At 36.6% G+C, this 20,260-nt stretch overlaps 1 protein-coding gene across 3 annotated transcripts in view; it reads right to left on the bottom strand.

The window, feature by feature from the left end:
* Positions 1-1,817: 1,817 nt before the first annotated feature.
* The window catches only part of LOC149573009 (glutamate receptor 3.3-like), a 145,735-nt gene continuing 127,292 nt past the window's right edge, over positions 1,818-20,260 (bottom strand). For all 3 annotated transcript variants that reach the window (XM_089814148.1, XM_089814150.1, XM_089814149.1), the window contains 3 exons: positions 3,384-3,415; positions 2,885-3,288; positions 1,818-2,266 (listed from right to left, as the gene is read on the bottom strand). In XM_089814148.1, the coding sequence (XP_089670274.1) occupies positions 2,015-2,266; positions 2,885-3,288; positions 3,384-3,415 (688 nt within the window). In that variant the 3' untranslated portion in view covers positions 1,818-2,014. The remainder of the gene's footprint in view (positions 2,267-2,884; positions 3,289-3,383; positions 3,416-20,260) is intronic.

The raw sequence follows: 20,260 nt of genomic DNA, 5'->3' as shown, positions 1-20,260 counted from the left end.
TAAAAAAAGGTAATCGAGAACCATTATTTTGAATATTTAGCTCTATGTTTTTGTCAGGTAGCTTTTCTCATCTGACCTATAGTGCCATTCCCTCAGGTCCGCATGCTCACTGAATCAGATTATATCTTGTTATCTGCACTTGTCAATAATGCCCAACTTCTTGATGTTGATACCACCTGTTCAAAATGTAAATATTTCCTTGCTTTCTTGCTACTGCTCCACTAAGGTATTGCTTGTTTTTGTTAGGGAACACCATTGGAAGACAAAAATTTCAAATTGAATCATCGTCACGCACCAAACTTCAAAGGAATGTTTCCATTTGGAATATATTCATTGAGGTGAGATAGGCTCTTGCCTTTGTGGTATGCATGTCCATGAGGTGCTAAACAATCAGTTTGTACGATCGTGGAATCAAAAAGAAGTGGTGTTGGGTGGTGTTCAATTTAAAAGCTATATAGCTATGATCAGTTATCTGCCACGGAAGAAATAATCCTAGAATTGGCTGGACTAAGAATGGGACTTTATTGATGATTTCCTTCAGGAGGGTGAGGATGGGTATAAGAGAGATGCTACATTGGGAGGACAAGCTGCTATGTCTCAACAAAGATTGGAGAAAATTATGAAAAACTCATCTCAGGTCTAAGAATTAGGTTCTTTACTGTTGTTTCTTTTGGTGATCCTTGTATTGTTTAAATTCGACCCTTGCAGCAGTATAGTGTCTTATTTTGATGTCAATATCTTTGTTTTGCTATTCTTGAACTCGTCAGTTTTGTGAACAATTGGGACTCTTCTTTCCCTCTTTATCTGTGAAAACAATTTAATATTACATAAATATTATTATATATATTTTAATTTACATAAAAAGTTCTAATTATAAAGAATGCTAAAGGAAACACAAATGCTACAAAAGCAAGAAATTTTTTAAGCAGCCCAGTTGGTAAGTTGTTTGGCTCTGTGACACATTTGTTTTGTCTTTCCAGTATTATGTTGAATTTGCCAGTGTTCCTTGCACATAGACAAAGTTAGTCACTGGTCTGAGAATTTGTAAAATTTTCCTCAATGTACCTTTCTCGTGCATTTATCTTTGGCATTTGCTAACTTTTGTGTCATTGCATCCCTCTGTTGATTCCATTGCACTGAAACCCAAAGGAAGTCTTCAATGATATCACTGAAATGGCCAAAATTATCTTGGTAGTGGAGAGCTCAGTTATTGGTGGAAACCAATTTTTTCCTATTAATTGGGTGTGAGAAGAGAGAGGGAAATTATGAGAATCATTGTGCCAAGCAGTGATTGTGTTACTGGGATACATGCACCTGAATGGGTGCCTTGGACATAGTAACAGAAGAGAACAGACAGATTAGGCTTAAGAATATCACAAATTTAAACTAGACACAAGTTTTGGTATTGGACATTACAAAAGCAATACAATCAGAGAAATAATGTTGAAGAAAAATGTGTTTGTGGATGCAAATCTATGTTAAGTAAGAGACCGCTACTTAGCAAGGGATGTGCAATTCATACTCAGCAAGAATAGTATAGAAGTTAAGTAAAAGTTGAACATCTCCAAAGTAATTCAATAACCAGCTTAAACTATAAATAAGAAAAGAATAATATCATAATATATTTCTAATTTCTAATTTATTAAAATGTAGACATCTCCAAAGTAATTCAATAAGAAGCTTAAAACTATAATAAGAAAAGTATAATATATTTCTAATTTCTAATTTACTAAAATGTACACAAGAAAAACAATGGTTAAATGTAATACTAGAAGCCTACAATGTAACATATAGCTTTACTACCCTTCAAAATTGGGTTAGGGAATTAGCCATTCTTCACTTAAAGGCTAAAGTATTTCTATTTATGCATAATGGTTGCCGTTTGGGTCAATAAATTATAAATATTTGATTGTACGCATCTTACATATGGTTAAACATTCATTCCTGACCACCTTAAGAATTAGTATTATAAATTTCTCGGAGTAGTATTATATACAGAAGCTGGTTATTTAAATTAGGAAGATCGCATTTGAAAGGAACTAAAGAAGATATATAAGACTACTGAAGTGACGGATATCAATCCAGTCACTAGAAAGAGACCCCAGAAGGAGTCCAATCCAAGCTGATTTGATTCTGTGGAAGCTGTGGAATCACAAGGGGAAGAACCAAACCACTTGTCATTAATTCGTTGAAGTTCTCCATTTTCTTCCAACCCCAAGATAGCAGAAGAAACATCAACTGTTAACTTTGATCCCTTTTGAAATGCCTGCAACAGAACAAATCGAAGAGTTTATTAATGATTTATATTCTAAACCTAACTAAATATATTGATAAACAAATAATAACTGTCATGACAGGACTATTGTAATATTGTCCCAAGACAAATGTCCAAACTAGTACTCTAAAGCCAAGGAACGTTTCAAATGCATAATATAATTGCACTATAATTGTAAGAATAGATTTACAGAATCACATCATCCGGTTGGTGTGTTGCAAATTATGCTTAATTATGTCTTCCTTTTTGGAATCAAAAGGCCTTTATTATCTAGTAAGGAATTCATTTCATTTGTTTCCCCCATTTGAATAATAATTTTGAAATTCCCCACTTGACAAGAAAAAATCCTTAATAATTAGAAGATAAAGGAGAACTTCAGACATCCTGGCCTCACAAGCTCGCATAATTGAGGTATGGGACTCCACATACTTTTAAAGTTAATCAATGTATTGTTCTATTTTTAATTGCCTGTAACTTTATCAGACAATGCTTGTCATCAAATCAAGCTTTACCAATCAGTCCACTACTCATATAACTTCATGTTTGATTCTTTACCACAATTTGTAATGGCTTCTAGTATAAAACATGCAAATATTTATAGAGGCTTACAAATCCCCAGCCACTTGATGTAAACTTCTCGTAATAAATCCTGAATTCACATTCTGAAGACAAAAACAACTGTGCATATGGAAGGTCATCTACAATTGCCCCAACGCCACCTGCTTTTGGTCCTTTGAATAGCATTTTTGTATAGCTAGAAACATTTTTCAATGGTACAAGTCTGTCTTTGGTCACACCCAGCTTGTTGAGATATTCCCCCGCATGCGAACCAGCTTGAAAGCCAATAGGAACATCACTTGCCAGCACTTCAGAAATACCTTGAAAATCTGGCTTTAATTGGTCAACAGTTAAAAGTAATGTAAGACTTGCAGTGTAGCTCGAAGTAACTATCAGTATCACAAAGAGCCAAACAATCACAACAATTCTCCCACGAATGCTTTTCACTTTCTCACCTGTAAAATTTAACTCAAGATTTGAATTTGAATAAGTTAAATACATCTTATGAGCAAATGATTTTCAAAAATAAAAAGCAAAAATTTTTCCTTACTTTGAGCAAAGAAGAGAGTTGAAAAAATGAACCTGCGCATAAAGAACCAGACAACATGCCAAAAATAGTCAACTTACATAAAAATGTCAATTTTAATTCTGTATAAACAAAACAATATCATTCATATGTCCACTCATTTAATTTGAATTATTTAAATAGGTAAAATAATGTTCTATTAGGATCCACACCCTTCAAAAAGTCAAAACTGGTAAAAGTTACAAACTAGACCAAGCTAGGAAACTACAACCAACTTGCCTTTCAAGAAATAAGTAGATTATTCATCAACAAACAACTCAGTCCCATAAAAACAAACAAGGCCCACCTATAACAGCTAGCCATCAAATAAAAAAGCACAACCCCACATTAGGGTAGCCTACAATATACATTTGAAAAATTAGCAAGCCATAATTCAGGGGAAACACTGAAGCAGAGCTCATAGTGACTGTTGATGTGAGTTTTATTCCACTACAACATTCAGAATCAAACACTCAATGTTTCAAGGTGAAATACTAAATATTCAATCCTCACTTGAATAAAGTCACCTCTTATCATAGTTACAACGTCATCTGGGACAGGGGTACATTGGAACGGGGGGATAGGTTTCCGGGACGGGCAGACAAAGGGGCCTCAATTTCGGGACAGTGGGGGAACGGCAAGGGGAGAGCGGCGGGAGGGTTGTATATACCATATACTATACATACGGTACTCAAAATGTTAGTTAGGAAAAGATGTTTAAGACTATAAAGAAGTAAAATGTCAAATACTATATACTAAAATAGTAAATACTTGAACATTGATAGTGAAGTTTTCTCAGCTCTTCACTCTTCTTCTTGTAGCAATCAATTGGAAATAAAAATGTGAAAAAAAAATGAAGCTTGGAGACCTTTTGAAGGAATGTAAGACCATATATGGGCCCCACATAAACTTGGGGTTCAATAGAATGAAAGAAACAATTAAGAATTGTGTTTTTTTATAAATATACTTTTATGTTGTAACAGGCAATGCCTAGTCATCCACAAGACGTTCACGGTATGCATAGGCGTCCCCCTTAGCATTTTGAGGATGTCAGAACCACCCTGCATTCCCACTAGCAGGGGAAAAAAATGGTGGCACCGTGAGGGATGCTAGAACGCCATCCCAAGTTCTCGAGTGCATCCTCGTTCCAAGAACGCTTGGGATTTAGGAGGAACACCACCCCAGGGTTCATTGCTTCTTATGCTAAGATTGCAAAGAAAAATCACAAGGTGACTTCAAGGTTCCTTCTATTGTAGATACTTGCTCAGTTGAAATAAGTGATTTTCTAGATCACTTAGCAGACTTATGTTATTTCTCAAGACTCATCAATTTGATTCTAAAGATTTGTCTTCACAATGTACGAAAATATATTTTGATTTTCCCAGAATCCACTTAGCTTAAACTTGCTAACTTCTACTACTTTTACATGTGGATACAAGGAAGCTTCTAAGGTATATTCAAATGATTTTCAAATCAATACCTCTTCTCCAATCCCATCAATGGACACAAACTAAAGATTGAGTATCAATTGAAATTAAGTGCATGTAAATATCATTTGACCACGCATGGCTTGACTCACAATCAGTAAGTAGCTAGTGGTTCAATCAAAGACCGAGTCAAGTAAATATGCATTCACAATTTCTTTTGTCTAGCTAAGTTTTTTATTAAGTAAAAAAATTTAGGAAGGGGTCATGAAACCTAACACAAAGCAGATTTGTAAACAATGGGACCTGAAACACACATCAAAAGATATACAAAGAGCTCCACATAGAGAAACAGAACAAACGCAAAACATAACCTAGATGGACAAGGGAGAAGCAAATCAACTCACAACTCCCAAGGCACAAATTGGCGGTCAAGAAAAGAACTCCATCATACAACAGACCGCACAAGAAAGAATGATGAACAATAGATTAAGATTTCCCCTTAGATCCCAACTTGTGGGTGTTGGTTCCCAAAATCGCAGATTGGAATCGTACAAGCCTTGCCAACTCGATGCTACAATATCCAACCAGTTATAGCCAACTTGACGGAACTGAATGGATCCAAGTTCCCTGCACTCCTAGCTCTGCAAGGCCAAGGCGGGTGCACCTAATCCTGAACCGATCACTTAAATCCAAGATTATGTAACGCAGATAGATTTAAGTAAAAGGGTCCCCCAAAAAAGCAAGATGTTTTAGGAAACTTCAAACTTGCTTAAATATGTATAAGTTGAATGATAACTTCGAAATATGATTACTTCAAACTTGTAAATGCTGAAATAAGAAAAAAGTTAATGATTAAATAAATTTTTGAATCATTGAAATGAAAAGATATGATGGATCTTAAATCTAGTGAATATATTAACTTTCAACGAAGAAAAATGAAATGGTTGCCAACATATGGATTAGGAGTTATAAGCAAATTAATGACCAGTGCCAGAACTTTGAAAGAGGGTAATAGAGTCAATATCATAAAAGTCAATGTACAATTTTATCAAATTTAATGTATCAAACTATAAATAGTTCAATTACCAAGACGTGACAAATTAGCTATATTTACGCACTTTCAAACTAGTCTATATTGCTTTTTAACTCACGCAGAGACAAAATAGACTCAAATACGAAAACAATTTGGTATTTCACACTATTTGTGATGATCAAGTCTGAAAAGCTATTGCAAATCCAATCCACTTATCCAGCATTAAATTACTTATAGAAAATATAAAACGATCATAAAGGACAGAATTATGTGTTTGACTTCTAAAACTTTGCAAATAAATGAAATAAAAATCCTTACCGATATACCTAAAATTGAAAGCAATGGAGACATTCAACGATGATGCTCTATTCCTTGCAGTTCAATTCCAAACAACACAAAAATATTTGCCAATGCTTCAAAATCCACCAGCTTAGTTCAATCATTTGATCCTTGCTAATGGGAAATTCATATATCACGAATGCTTAAAAAGTTGAGAATGCCAGAATTTTTTTTAGAAAGAAATTGTATATGAATTGTGTGTATATCCTCCATTCATTCTATATCTTATATTTATAGATGAATAAGTAGTTATATGGTTGTCATCCAATCATCACAACTCTTCAAAATAGAGAACTAATTCCTGACTAGTTCCATTATGTAATTGTTACTATAATTACAAGCTTTAATTTCCAATGGCCTTAGGAGAGCAATATGTTATATTCATTTGTGAATCTGAGTTGTCTCCAATCTTGCAATTATATCGAAGTCATCTACGTGCATCTAGTCAGGGCCATCAATCATTGTTATTGATGAATTTTGATTACAGTGTTCCTCAATCATATTTGTGCTTTGCTTGTGTCCCATATATAAACCTTTTTTTCAACATTCTTTTGAGGAACCGTAGATCCCAACAAGCACCAGACTCAATAAAATAATTATCAAACAAACCACTAATTAATGAGTTGTATCTATGTGAGGAATTCACGCAGCCGTTCATCACCATCACGATCTCATAGATAGATTCTGCCATGATATCTGACATTTGGGGTTGTTTTATTTGACTGTGATTGCAATTGTATTCACTTTGACTATATGGACATCGCTCATATTCCACGCAAGATGTATTCGTTCGGAATATAGTAACAAGGTTAAGACTTTGTACACTCCAAGAAAGGAATGTTTCTAGTCGATATATCTGTTTCTGATTAAGATTCTATTATTTACAAAAAAAAAAAAAAAAAAAACTTTGACGTGATGTGCTTGCCAAAAATTGTGTTCATCTTTGAAGACATAACATGTTCCTTATATCGCATTCTCCATGGTGTGTTCATGACCGCTACTCCCCTTACCCATAGACCTGCATCGACAACAAAATATTAATTGGATATAAATCATCAAGGAATGATTTCAAGTCATAAATATATTTTCATGCTTAGACGGCTCTATAAGATGTGGAAACTAAAAATTTCATTGTAGAGCATATTGATTTTCCTCGCATATTCCATATAGGTCTCTAAACAAATTCACATACATCTCCAAGATCAGGTAAAAACAATAAAGCATTCTTTAGAATATTTCTCTTGTGATTCAATTGTGGTAGGGATCATTCCCTCAAGCACGAAAAGTAGAAGGTGAAGAGCATCTATTGAACGAGCATTATTGGGATCTAGTATAAATGAAAATTGACCTCCTTCCTTAGTCGGATATGAGCCACAATCATTGACCACTATGGCAAATCCATTTTATCTGATAGCAATGTTTCCTCAACTAATTTGTCAATGTCATGTTTATCGAATTGAATCCAGCATTTCAGAAACAGGAAGTGGGACTGTTGCCTCAGACAGGGGCTGCAGAATGCTTTCGACTACTGCAGAATAGCCTTTAATGCTGTTAGTTCATCTTGACATTCCTTGTAAATTTATGCTGATTACTCATCGTCAATGGATAGTTGATAACTGTATTTTCTATAATTTTCTTTCATCAATTCATATTAGCTCATTACAGATTCACCACAGCACATTTACTGGTTGCCTTCGATTTGTTGTTTTCTGCAAATAGTTGGTTGTGTATATATATATATATATATATATTCAGACTTATCATTTTTGCCATCCATAGACTTCCACCCTGGTACTGTGATCAGAAGCAATTTGTTGTCTTCTATTGTCGGAGACATGTTTCGTAATCAATATTTGAATGTTCAGAGTATAAAGCAACAATAATAATCGCTTCAATACTAAATCCAGACATCGGTAATTTCCAGTGGATGATAAGCATTGCATTTCATTTTTCACTTATACGCAAGGTTTTCTTCAACACACAATAATTCTGTATTCTCCACGACCATCAAAATTTGCTTGTTTTCAGATGATCTCCTAGTAATCTTTTCTTTGAAGATCACTTTAGTAGCATCTTCACAGGATTGCTGGAGGGTCCCCCTTTAGAAGGAACTGTAACTTCAAATGCTTTAACATTCACCACAACAGTGTTTTTCTTGTATGGGTTACCTATTGAGTTGTATAAACGTGTTATTCTATATCACAGAAAATGCTCCTGTGATGATACTTCTGATTGATTAGAACCTTTTAAAATGCTAACAACGCATGTGTGAACTTTGCCAAATCTGTATTAAAGATATTGCTTCCACTAATGCTTGTGATATTCCCATAATAGCAAGATATTTGTGAGAAATCTTGGTTTTGAAAGTAGGATGTTAAAAAAAAAATCCAGTTATGATAACACATGTAATTGCCGCGCCATAGTATGTAATTATCCCGCAAATGGGGACCTGAAATCAGGGCTCCATCAGTGGGATCTAAGGGCCATGTCCAAGGAAGGAGAGGAGCGCTTTGAATGTTTCCCTTTTACTGTAATCCATCCTTCTTCAACCTTGGCTGCAACAGCATCCCAAGCTGACGAATCCATAGAACATTTAGCCCCGATTGTGGAAGACTTGCTTGAAGGAATAGAGCCAGCACCAACAGTGACAGGCATGCCTAAAGAATCAGAACCAACACCAGAAGAGATTGAGGCAGAAACTGCTGCACCAAAGCCTGAAGAAGGACTAGCACAACCATGGTCTTTCATCCAACGAAGTTGCTTAAACAAAAATTCTATCTTAGCAACTTGAAATCAAATCTATTTTGAGAGATGTAGATTACCATGCAATAATTCAAACTTGATCACAACTCGCCATGTAAAACACAAATGAAGAGTATAGCAAATTTGGCATTATTTTAGCAACAATTTTCCAACATCCAATTCTCTACAAGTGAGGAAAGAAAGCCTTATATAGGGAGCTCAATTACAATGAATGACTAAGATTAAACAAAACCAATGGCCCAGATTAATCCCTACAAATCCTAATTAGAGTTGCCATCTTAATTTTGATTAAGTAAAAACAGGTTTTAAAGGACCCGAAACTTTTTACAAAGTATCAGACAGAAGCAGCTAAGAAAGCCCACAAGGAACTGTGCATCAGCACCAAAAAAGCAAAACAAACTAAGACAGAAGCCTTAAAACAACAAAGACGAATAAAACAGAAAAAAGACAGCACCAGGTTTGCCATCTTAGTTGCCACCTTATCAACCAATGAGATTAAAGCACCTCAAACTGAACCAATAGCAAAATTACAAAGTTTTGACAGCTAATTAAATGGCACCAAAACATGGGCCAATCATAATTAAGCACCTAATCTAGCAACCAGTAAGAAAATTACTTGCCACTTAGGCTTACATCAAATTATCTTTCAAACTATGTTTTCCTTTGTTTGCCAATTCAATGAACTTGGACAAGATAATGTTGAGCTCATTCATTGGAGGAATAGGTGCCTTTTGCAATTTTCAATCTGTTATCTTCATCTCAGTTTCACTTGCAGAAATAGTTTTTCCCAATCTGGTGTTTTGTTTTGAACTGAAGTCATTAAGACTATATAGACTGCAAATCTTCTCAATTGCCCTCTCTTGACAGTTCCATTATCCTTGGGGCTGCAAATCTTCAACTTTTCCTTCAAAATTTCCAAGTTCATATTTTCTTCTCTTTTCTCACCAAACTGAAATGTTATTGCCACTACTTCTTTGGCCTCTTCACTTATTGCTTGGATGGAAAACCTGAGATGATAACACAATCAATTCTTATTTTCTTCAAAGTATCTTTCCTATGGATCAAAGCGAAATACCATTCAGTTACATCCTTCATCCCATTTTCTTTTATCACCTTTCTCTTCTCTAGCAGCTGCTCAGGAAGCTCTGTCATTGCCTGCAATTGAGGGATACATCTCTCTTTAATAGGCTGGAATTCTTCCAAAAGTCTATCCAAGGTTTGAAATCTTTCTCTAAGTGTTGTAAGTTCTTAATATTGCTTCACAAATCCTGAAGGAAAGGCAATCACCTCTTGTGCAGCTTCTTCCATCCAATCTTGTGTCTCCTGGACTGACATCCTTGAAGCAGTATCTATTAATTCCCTCTCAAGGGTGAGATGTGGTGCAAATGTGTGATCTCTCTGCTGGATGGGGTTGAAGACATGTTTGAAGTACTCTGTATCTTGGAGTTTCTTCCTTGGACTTCTTTGCAATTTCCTTGATCATCCTATCTTGCAAACCTTGAAGAGCATTGTGGGCCTCCTTAAATTATTGTTTCTTTGTAGTAGCTCCCGTGTCATGTTCAATGATTTCATAATTTTGAGTAAGGATGCTATCCCTTGTCTTGTCCATCTTTGGAATGGCAATTTGGACTTCACGAGTCCCTGAATCATCTCTAATTATTTTGGCTAATCTTACTGCAAGCTGACTATGTTTCTCCTCTCCAAAATTTTGTACAATATCTTCAATGTTGTCAATTGGTTTTGGTTCCACAATCTCTTTTCCTTGTATTTTGTCTCTCAACCATGCACATGTTTTGCATTCTCCTAATCCAATGTTGGGCTCCTCTCTATTATGATTTTCAATTGAGACAGTGGTTATGTCTTCCCTTGGGCCATTATTTGTGTTGGAGTTTGTAGCTGCAATAGAAGTCTTTACCTCTAGGCATTAATTCCGCTATAGTCATCTTCAGCTGAAAAGGACATTTATGAAAAATTCTAATATTAAATATGGAGACATGTGTCTTATGACATGCATTAAGGCATGCATATGGAAATATGAAGAGTAATGTTTTGAGAAATTAAAGAGACCTTCGGTTGTAATGTGAAGAGTCTCTCTTTATGTACTATTACTTATACTACCGCCAAAAACTCGCAGAATTTTTCGCAAGAACTTGTCGAGTACTTGCTTATTTTTATTAAAAACTTGGTCGTAGTTTTGTAACAGCAGTTAAAGGCGAAAAACAGCCCAAATCAGTTTCATTTCTCATTTCTTCACTTATATTTTGCTGAGGGGAAAAGTCTTCCAAACACTTCCAAACTGATTTCGATTGATTTGAAGTGGACTTTAGGCAGGTTTGAAGCACATTTGCAGTGGGTTTGGAGCAGAGTTTTTGAAGAGGATGACATCAATGATTTGAAGAGGCAAGCTATGGAGAAAGGCATGGATTTGATTTCATGCTGGATGACACTGAGTTGAATGAGTAGTTATTGCTAGTGCCAAGAGAAGCTAGAGGTAGAGCTATATCTAGGATTGAGGACAAGCCACACACTGAATTAGACATACCGAGCAAGAAGGCAATCATGGCCAGTGCAGACTTCTAAGATTAGACCCTCTAGTTCTACCTCTCCCTTAGTTTTTACTAGAACTAAGAAGAAGAAGATGTAATTGGAATGATGTACTTACTTTTAGTTTTACATAAATTATTTACTATTTTGCTTCTAGCCATGAGTCTTCCTCAAGAGAATGCGATTTTGTACCTACTTTGTGTTTAAATATATATAGACTCAGCTTTTTTTTTTTGTTCTCATTTAATGACTCATTGGATGTATCCTCTCATTTCTAATTAAATTTATGCAATTTTATAAGTTGCCGACTTTTTTCTAAAAACTGGCTGAGTTTTCCCCAAATTTATTTTTCAGATCTTGGCGAGTTTTCCAATTATGATTCTAAGTGTGGAATGTGGAGATATCTATTTCCATATGCTTTCTTGATCATGTTCAAAGGATCAAAGTTTTCTCTTGCCTCATAATATCCTAGCCCATAGAATTCAAAGATCTAACTTTGGTGCTTCATCTGTTGCTTGTGATGGGCAAGTCTCACTTCGAAAATTGAAATGGAATCCAACCTTGGCTTATGTTTGTGCTTTTGAATCTTGTCATAGGCAAGTAATTTTCTTGCCACCTCCTTGATCAAAATCTTGTTTATAGGATATCTTGGAAGCTTCCTAGGACAAGTACTTTCCAACACTCGAATGTAGGTAAATTTGGGGTATTGGGTATACCAGGACCTATGCTTCTTGATACATTTCTTAGCTTCTTCAAATAGTCTCACATGTGGTGCCTCCTGTAGCTCTTCTACAACTCATGGAAAATGCACCATTGAAAATCTTGAAATGCTTGTTGTTGTGAAGGTGTAGCTATGGGTAGTGATGGAGTCTTAATTTTAGTCTTCTTTTTTATTGTGAAGAGTGAGCAAAGATGGAGAGTTAGTATGAACACCTGAAATATAGCAGCAATATTACCACTGAAAATAATATGCAAGATGGGGAATTGACAAAAAAAGACTCTTATATGGAAGATTGCAAGCAAGTTTAAACACATAAAAAATAGTGAAAATAAAGAAAATTCATTTGGAGAAGTTGAATGGTCAGTTGAAGCTTATGAAATTTCTTCACAAGTTGGGGCTGATCAGAGTCTTGCAGATTTTCTACATATTCCAAGTATGGAAGAAAGCAATAGAAATCATAAAGCAAATCAGAGATATTCATAACAGAACTGTTTTCCAAGGAACAAAGTAGGATAAATTAGCAGGCTAGTGATTTCTTTAATTCATCCGTTCAGAGTTCAAACCTATTAGAAGTTTTGTAGCCTAAAACAGGTAGATCTTCATTTCAAGATAACTCACAGATCATCTGTAAGAAACGTTCTTTTTGAAGAAGCAAAATTATACGAGGTAACAAAAGTGCTTTTTAGTGCTAGGCACAAAGCTTTAGAGTCTCCAGTTTCACTAGCCAAGCATTGCATGAAGAAAGTATCTTGCAGCACTTCTGTACTGGTTGTTGAAATGGCCACACATCTATCAGTAACAGCTAATGTCTCTCCGATAGGATTGTTTAAACCTATACAATGGAGAATAAAATGTAAGAGTTGCAAAGTTCTGAAAAATGGTGTAGGAAATTATTTTGCCTGTTGTAGAGTGCCCTTTGGAAGCAGCAGTTATAATCTCTAGTAGCGATTATGGTTCTGATTCTTCTGATAATATCTGTGATCTTGTGTCAGATATGTTAGAATCTGAAAAGATTGATAACTCAGAAAACTAGTGCAAAGAATAGATATCTAAACTATGAATGCAAATGATACAAAATCAAAATAGCAACATAGAGTTAGATTGTTAGTCTCCAAGAGAGTAATGCATATGCTAGAAGCAAAATAGCATTAAGAGAATGCAAAAGAAATCGATCACAAATACAAGCCAGGTAGAATGCTTATATAGACTAGGAATAGGGAGGAGGTGGCAACACCGACCAATGAGGAGCAACCATCTATCGGACTAAAGATAGCAAAGCATCTTCCTAAGATAGCTAATGGATGCTCACATGTAGGAAGGTGACACCTCGCAACCACTTTCTAAATAAGACATGCTTTATTAACTTAAGCAAGATTATTAAAAGTGTAAGAAAAACCTAGTAATATAGGGAAAAATAAATAATCCACTAAGAAATAAAAAACTACACTAACACCCCCCCATAAACGAAGCTTAGGTGGATGGAGAAATGGGTTCCAACAAGTCAGGCCTGATGAGGTACCCATGTACATAAAATTCCCCCAAAAAAAATCAGGACTTTGAGTGAGAGGAAGAGGCCCCTCCAAAAGATGAAGCATCCCGCACTGCCAGCAAAGCTCGCAAATGAAGGAACTTGCTCTCAGTGAAGGGTATCAGCAGCCTACTCGAAAGTCGAACAATAGCAAAGGTCGATGACATGACCATGGATGAGCTCTTGGATGTAGTGCATGTGGATCTCGATGTGTTTGGTCTGGTGATAATGGATCGGATTCCGTGAGATTTGAATGGCACTCTGGTTGTCACAAAATATGACTGATGGTCATTTGATTTGGATACCAAACTCAATGAGAAGATGTTGAAGCCAAATGGCCTCAGTGGCGGCATTCACAGCCCCCTGATACTCAACCTCAGTAGAAGATAGAGCAATAGCAGACTACTTCTTGCTCAACCAACAAACAGGACCGGAACCAAGTGAGAAGATGTAACCTGAAGTAGACTTGCGATCCTAAGAATCACCTGCCCAATCTGAATCTGTGTAGCCCACCAAATCAAGCTCAATACCTGCTACATAGTGAATCCCATAACTATGAGAACCCTGAATGTAGTGAAGGACCCGCTTGGCTGCTTTCCAGTGCAACTCATGAGGCTCCTGCATGAATCGAGAGACCATGCCTACAGCATATGAGATGTCAGGTCTCGTATGAGTCAAATAAATGAGACTCCCAACAAGTTGGTGATACAAAGTGCCATCAACAAGTGGAGAAGAACACTGAGCCTCAAGTTTGACTCCAGAAAGAAAGGGAGTCAGAGCAGACTTACAGTCAGCCATATGAAACCTCAAGAGTAAATCTAGAGCATACTTGAATTGTGTGATGGTGATCCCGAAAGGAGACTGAAAGATCTCAATCCCAAGCAAGCAATGCAAGAAGCCCAAGTCAATCATCAAGAAACTGTCCTGAAGGGCAACTTTGACAACCTTAATGGTGGGTGAAGAACTTCCTGTGATCAGAAAGTCATCCACGTACAAAACCAAAAATAGGAGTGAATCACCCTATTGCAGAATGTAGACATTGGGATCAAAATGGCATCGAGTGAACCCAACTAATAGAAGAAAGGAGTCCATCTTGGCATACCAAGCCCAAGGAGCCTGTTTGAGGCCATAGAGAGACTTTCGAAGATGATACACAAGTGAAGAATCCTGAAGGAAACCCTGTGGCTGCTCCATGTAGATCTCCTCATGAAGGTCACCATGAAGAAAAGCACTCTTCACATCCATCTAATGTACTTCCCAATGATTAGCTACAAAAATGGCAAGAACAAGTCGAATGGAATTCATTCAGGCAACTGGCGCAAAAGTCTCAAAGTAGTCAATCCCAGGAACCTGGGAGAATCCTTTGGCGACCAAATGAGCCTTGTGTTTGTCAACTAACCCATCTGCTGCAAATTTTGTCCAATAGATCCACTTACATCAAACAAGTTTTCTTCCCTCGAGAATAGGGACAAGATCCTAAGTGTGGTTCCTCATCAAGGAACTATACTATTCCTGCATAGTTGTATCCCACTCAAGAATACCAGAAACCTCATGAAAGGACTATGGATCTGAGGTAGTAGCAATGAAGACATGTGGAGCATCCTGGAATTGTGAACAAGTCTACCTAGTGTCTGATGGATCCCCAACCCAATCACCTGCAAACTGCAAGGTCTGTCTAGCCCAAAGTGGACCAGAAGATGGAGAATTTGGAGGAGAATCATCAACCTGTGAATGATGACTAGGAAAGGAAGGAGGTGAGTCCTCTGAATCACTCTCTGCATCGAAAGTGGAGGTAGAAGACAACGCAAGTGAATCTGACTCATCAAAAGATTTGTCATGTATTCCAAGTGACTCCAATGTCAAAGTAGGAGTTGGAGAAGTGATAGAAAGGGAGCTTGAAGGTCCCTCCTCAAACTGAACGCTCCTCTCAATGAACAACTCCTATGTAGTAGGGTGGAGCAACCGATAACCCTTCACACCATCAGGATAACCTACAAATATGCAAGGTTTTCTCTACGGATCCAAGGCTTTGCGTTTCTCTGTAGGAATGTAGGAGAGTCAAAAACTTGAAAGTGCTTAACTAATGGTTTCCGATCGTTCCAAGCTTCAAAAGGAGTAACTCCCTTCAAGACTCAGTGAGGAACACAGTTTTGGATATAACAAGCACAGGTAATGGCCTCTGCCCAATACTATGGTGCAAGAGATCTAGAGTGAATCATACAATTTACCATTTCTTTCAAGGATCTATTCTTCTGTTCTGCAACATCGTTCTGCTGAGGATTGTATGGAACTGAATATTGTAAATCAATCCCCTTTGAAGTACAAAATCTTTCAAACCGATGGTTGACATACCACCATTGTCTGTGCGCAAAACTTTGATGGCTTTCCTAGATTGCTTCCCTACAAAAGTTTTGAAGTCCTGAAAATGATCAAATACCTCTGACTTCTGTTTGAGAAAGTAAACCCAAGTATATCGAGAAAAGTCATCAATGAATGTGAGGACATATGGGGCCCTGCTCAAAGAAGGATGTTGAAATGGACCAGCCAAATCACTGTGAACTAACTCTAGTATCTGTGAAGCTCTTCATGCCTTACTTTTGTCAAACTTTTCCTTAGGATGCTTACCAAGAATGCAACCTTGGCAAACACCGCCCGAGAACTGAACTAAAGGAAACCCTGTGACCATACTCTTCTTGTTGAGTTGATGCAAGTAGCGGAAGTTAAGATGGCCAAACCGCCCATGCCATAATTTACTCACATCATTAGAGTGAGTGAGCAAAACAGTCAAAGGAGGATCAGGAACAAAGTGAGAAAACATTTAGAGCCATGACTGATGATCTGCTCTCCCAACTGCAACTGTAGAATCATTGTGCAACTCATGTATCTCCACTGAATCAGGAGTGTACTCAACCCGCTTGCCTGAACCTATGTGAGTGATCTGGTATACCGATAGGAGATTAGTTGACAATGAGGGTACACAAAGAACATCATGAAATGTGTCATCCCCCACATCAACAGATCCTCTCCCACACACCTCAACAGGAGTGTCGTCACCCATCAAAATAGAAGGCATAGTACATGACTCCAAGGATGCAAGTTCTTCCTTAGATGAAGCCATGTGGTGCGAAGCACCTAAATCAAGAACCCAAGTGGATGGCAAGGAAGCAACTGTAACAAGGGTCTTGCCCTTTCCTTTCCCTTTGTTGTTTTCTTTTGCCTTGTTAGACCCTTCATTCAAACTTTGTTTGATTGACTCAGGAACACTGATATTATTCTTCTCAAGAATGTGTGTCAAGTGATCAATTTGTTTCTTCAAACATTTATGTTCATCATGACCAGGGCTTTTACAATAGGCACATTGGACCTTTTCTTTCTTAGGCTTATCGCCCTTGGAAGATGGTGTATCAATAGTTGCTTTTGAAGCAACTAGTATCTAATCCTCTTCTCCTTGCTATTCTTTTGTTTCTTATCCTTACTATTTTTGTTACTACTTTGTCCTTTTTGTTCTTTTGTGCCTTGGTTGGCAACCAAGGCATGTGACTTAAAGGACTTAAGAGTGCCCATTTGGATTAGCTTGTCCTGTTCTCAAGTGAGATTGACAGCAAAATCACCTAAAGATGGTATGGTGAATTGAGTACCAAGTGCACCCATAGTAGCATAGAAGGTAGAGACAAACACAAAATATTTTGAACTCATCTTAGAGAGAGTACTAAGAATCAATTGTTCATCTTGCTTTTCAATTCCACATTGTTTTAACTGCAACCTTAGTGACTTCAATTTACTGAAGAAATCTTGGATTGTGTTGAAATTGCCTGGATTTAAACTAATTAGTTCATTTTCCAACATATGACCCCTCATTGAATCTTGTGTGCCAAATAGTGTTTCTAGCTTGAACGCTTTAACCATATTTCATTTGATGTATTCAAAGATTCAATGTGAAATAACAAATTAGGAGAAACAGACAAACACAATGTTCCATATGCCTCATCACATTTTTTAAACCACTTAAGCTTATCTTCATCTTTATCAAGTTCAGTTTCAAGTCCCATAGTTATCCTATTTAATCTAGCTTTCCTTAAGTGAATTGTCATGTGTGATTTCCACTCAAAGTAATTGTATGGAGTTAGGATGGGCATATTTGTTTGATCCATGATGAAGAAATGCAGAGAAGAAATGCCAAAATAAAACAACCACGACAATCCCCCCCCTTTGTACTCAATCGAAGAACCCCCCATCAAAGAAATATTATTTGGCACTTTATTTTAGTGCATTTACAACTACCACTAGCAAGAAATACTAAGTGGTCTTGATTTCAATGCATTGCAAAACCCTCATGAAGAGCATATGCTAAAAGTGAAACGTGGGCACAATAATCAAGGAAACAAATAGTACCACTGTGATCTACTCAAAAAATCATGCACTTTCAAAAAAAGAATCGCCTTGATACAAGGTCGTATGAGAAAGTTATGATCCTCCGAAGTTTCCAAAATGAGAACTATGCACAGTCACAACAAAGAATCTGCAATTTTTGAAGAATTTATGCATGAAAATCAAAAAACAACTCTACTTGTGGATAGAGCAAAAAAAAATAGCCAAGGTCATAACAAGAATTGTCAAAATCGAAGTCGTTATGAGCAAGAACGAGGCATTTGAAAATTGCATTCACATCTGCGACTACCAACGCAGAGGGGTACGGCTTTAGCTTTTCGTGCTCGATTCTGCAAAATATATAGCTTGCATGCAAAAACTAAAAAATACTCAAATAGTTTTTCGATGTTGCGAACAAAACCCAGAAAGCGTTTTTCTTGGTGATGTACAGAAGATGTAGTTGTGTAAATCAAACACCTTTAACAATAAAAAAACAACTCCAAAAACCAAGAAATGACCCCAACAACCAAAAGATGACATGCAAATGTTGAATCAACTTCCTAAGTCCATCAATGGCATGCTGGAACTTGCAATACTGATTGAAAACTTCAAATATGCACGTTGGTTGTCAGATTTGAGATTGAAACCCCAGAGATTAAAAACATTTTTGTCAAAACTTTTCTAATTCTCAAGATCATCCAAAGATGCAAGAGAAGAACATACTTCGCTTTTCAAAAAACTACAATAAGATTTATTAGTCCCCTGCGAATCTCTCAAATAAGGAAACTAAAATCTACTCTTGCACATAAAAAAGCTCTAATACCATGTTAGAATCTGAAAAGATTGATAACCCAGAAAACTAATGCAAAAAATAGATTTCTAAACTATGAATGCAAATGATACAAAATCAAAATAGCAACATAGAGTTAGTCTCCAAGAGAGTAATGCAAATGCTAGAAGCAAAATAGCATTAAGAGGATGCAAAAGAAATCGATCACAAATACAAGCCAGGTAGCATGCTTATATAGACTAGGAAGGAGGAGGTGGCAACACCGACCAATGAGCAGCAACCCTCTATCGGACTAAAGATAGCAAAGTATCTTCCTAAGATAGCTAATGGATGCTCACATGTAGGAAGGTGACACCTCGCAACCACTTTCTAAATAAGACATGCTTTATTAACCTAAGCAAGATTATTAAAAGTGTAGGAAAAACTTAGCAATATAGGGAAAAATAGATAACCCACTAGGAAATACAAAAACTACACTAACAAGATATTGAATGTTGTAAAGTCTCTCCTGTGAACATAGTCAATGTTTGCCAATACACCTTATTTGATAAGTAATCATTCAAAAGGTCATTCCTTTCTTTAAAATCTAGATGTACCCTCTATGATTCGAATATCCAGGCTTTGGTTTGCAGTGAGAAGAAACATGGAGCGCATGTAATCTCCCAGTCGAAAATTACCCAGTTTTTTTCCCTCAAAAAATTTTCAGAATACAAACATATTTTATACAAAATAAACCAGCACAATTAACCAAAAATGAACCAGTAAATAACCAACAAATGCTCATTAAACTCCAGATTTCGTTATTGCATTATACATCAGCAATACAATAGTAAATTTCATTGTAAAATGGGACGCATCCCCCACCAAAACCAGGCCACACCCGAGACGAGGACACACCCAAGACGAGGGGACGGCATCTCAGCATCTCGAGTGGCACCACCTCTGCCGGAGATGACAAGATGTCTCTGTGTCCCCTGTGGGTGCGGGGGGATGCGAGGGGGGATGTTGGGACGTCTCCTGTGACAACAAGATGGGGGACATTAAAAAAAAATTAAAAACAAGGCATTATTTTAAATTTTTTTGGTTCTATTTTTGTTATAATGGGATGTGGGGCCCATTCCTTCCTTCTTTGTTCAAAAGGCTTCTATTCTTTAATTTTATTCACATTTGCATTTCTATATCTGAAGACTGATATATATTATAAATTTAAAATTATATAATTTGACACTCTTTCATTTGTTGATGTTCATTGTTTGTCATTTGATCATGAATCATGATGTTCCAGTTCAAAACTTCAATGCAATGTTCAATGTTTAAGTTTTTTACATCTTTATATCTTATACTGTATA

Source organism: Cupressus sempervirens, chromosome 2 (genome assembly GCF_028749045.1).
Source record: "Cupressus sempervirens isolate cs-2001-9-10 chromosome 2, ASM2874904v1, whole genome shotgun sequence".
In the NCBI taxonomy this organism is placed as follows: Eukaryota; Viridiplantae; Streptophyta; class Pinopsida; order Cupressales; family Cupressaceae; genus Cupressus; species Cupressus sempervirens.
This window is presented reverse-complemented; position numbering and strand designations above follow the sequence as displayed.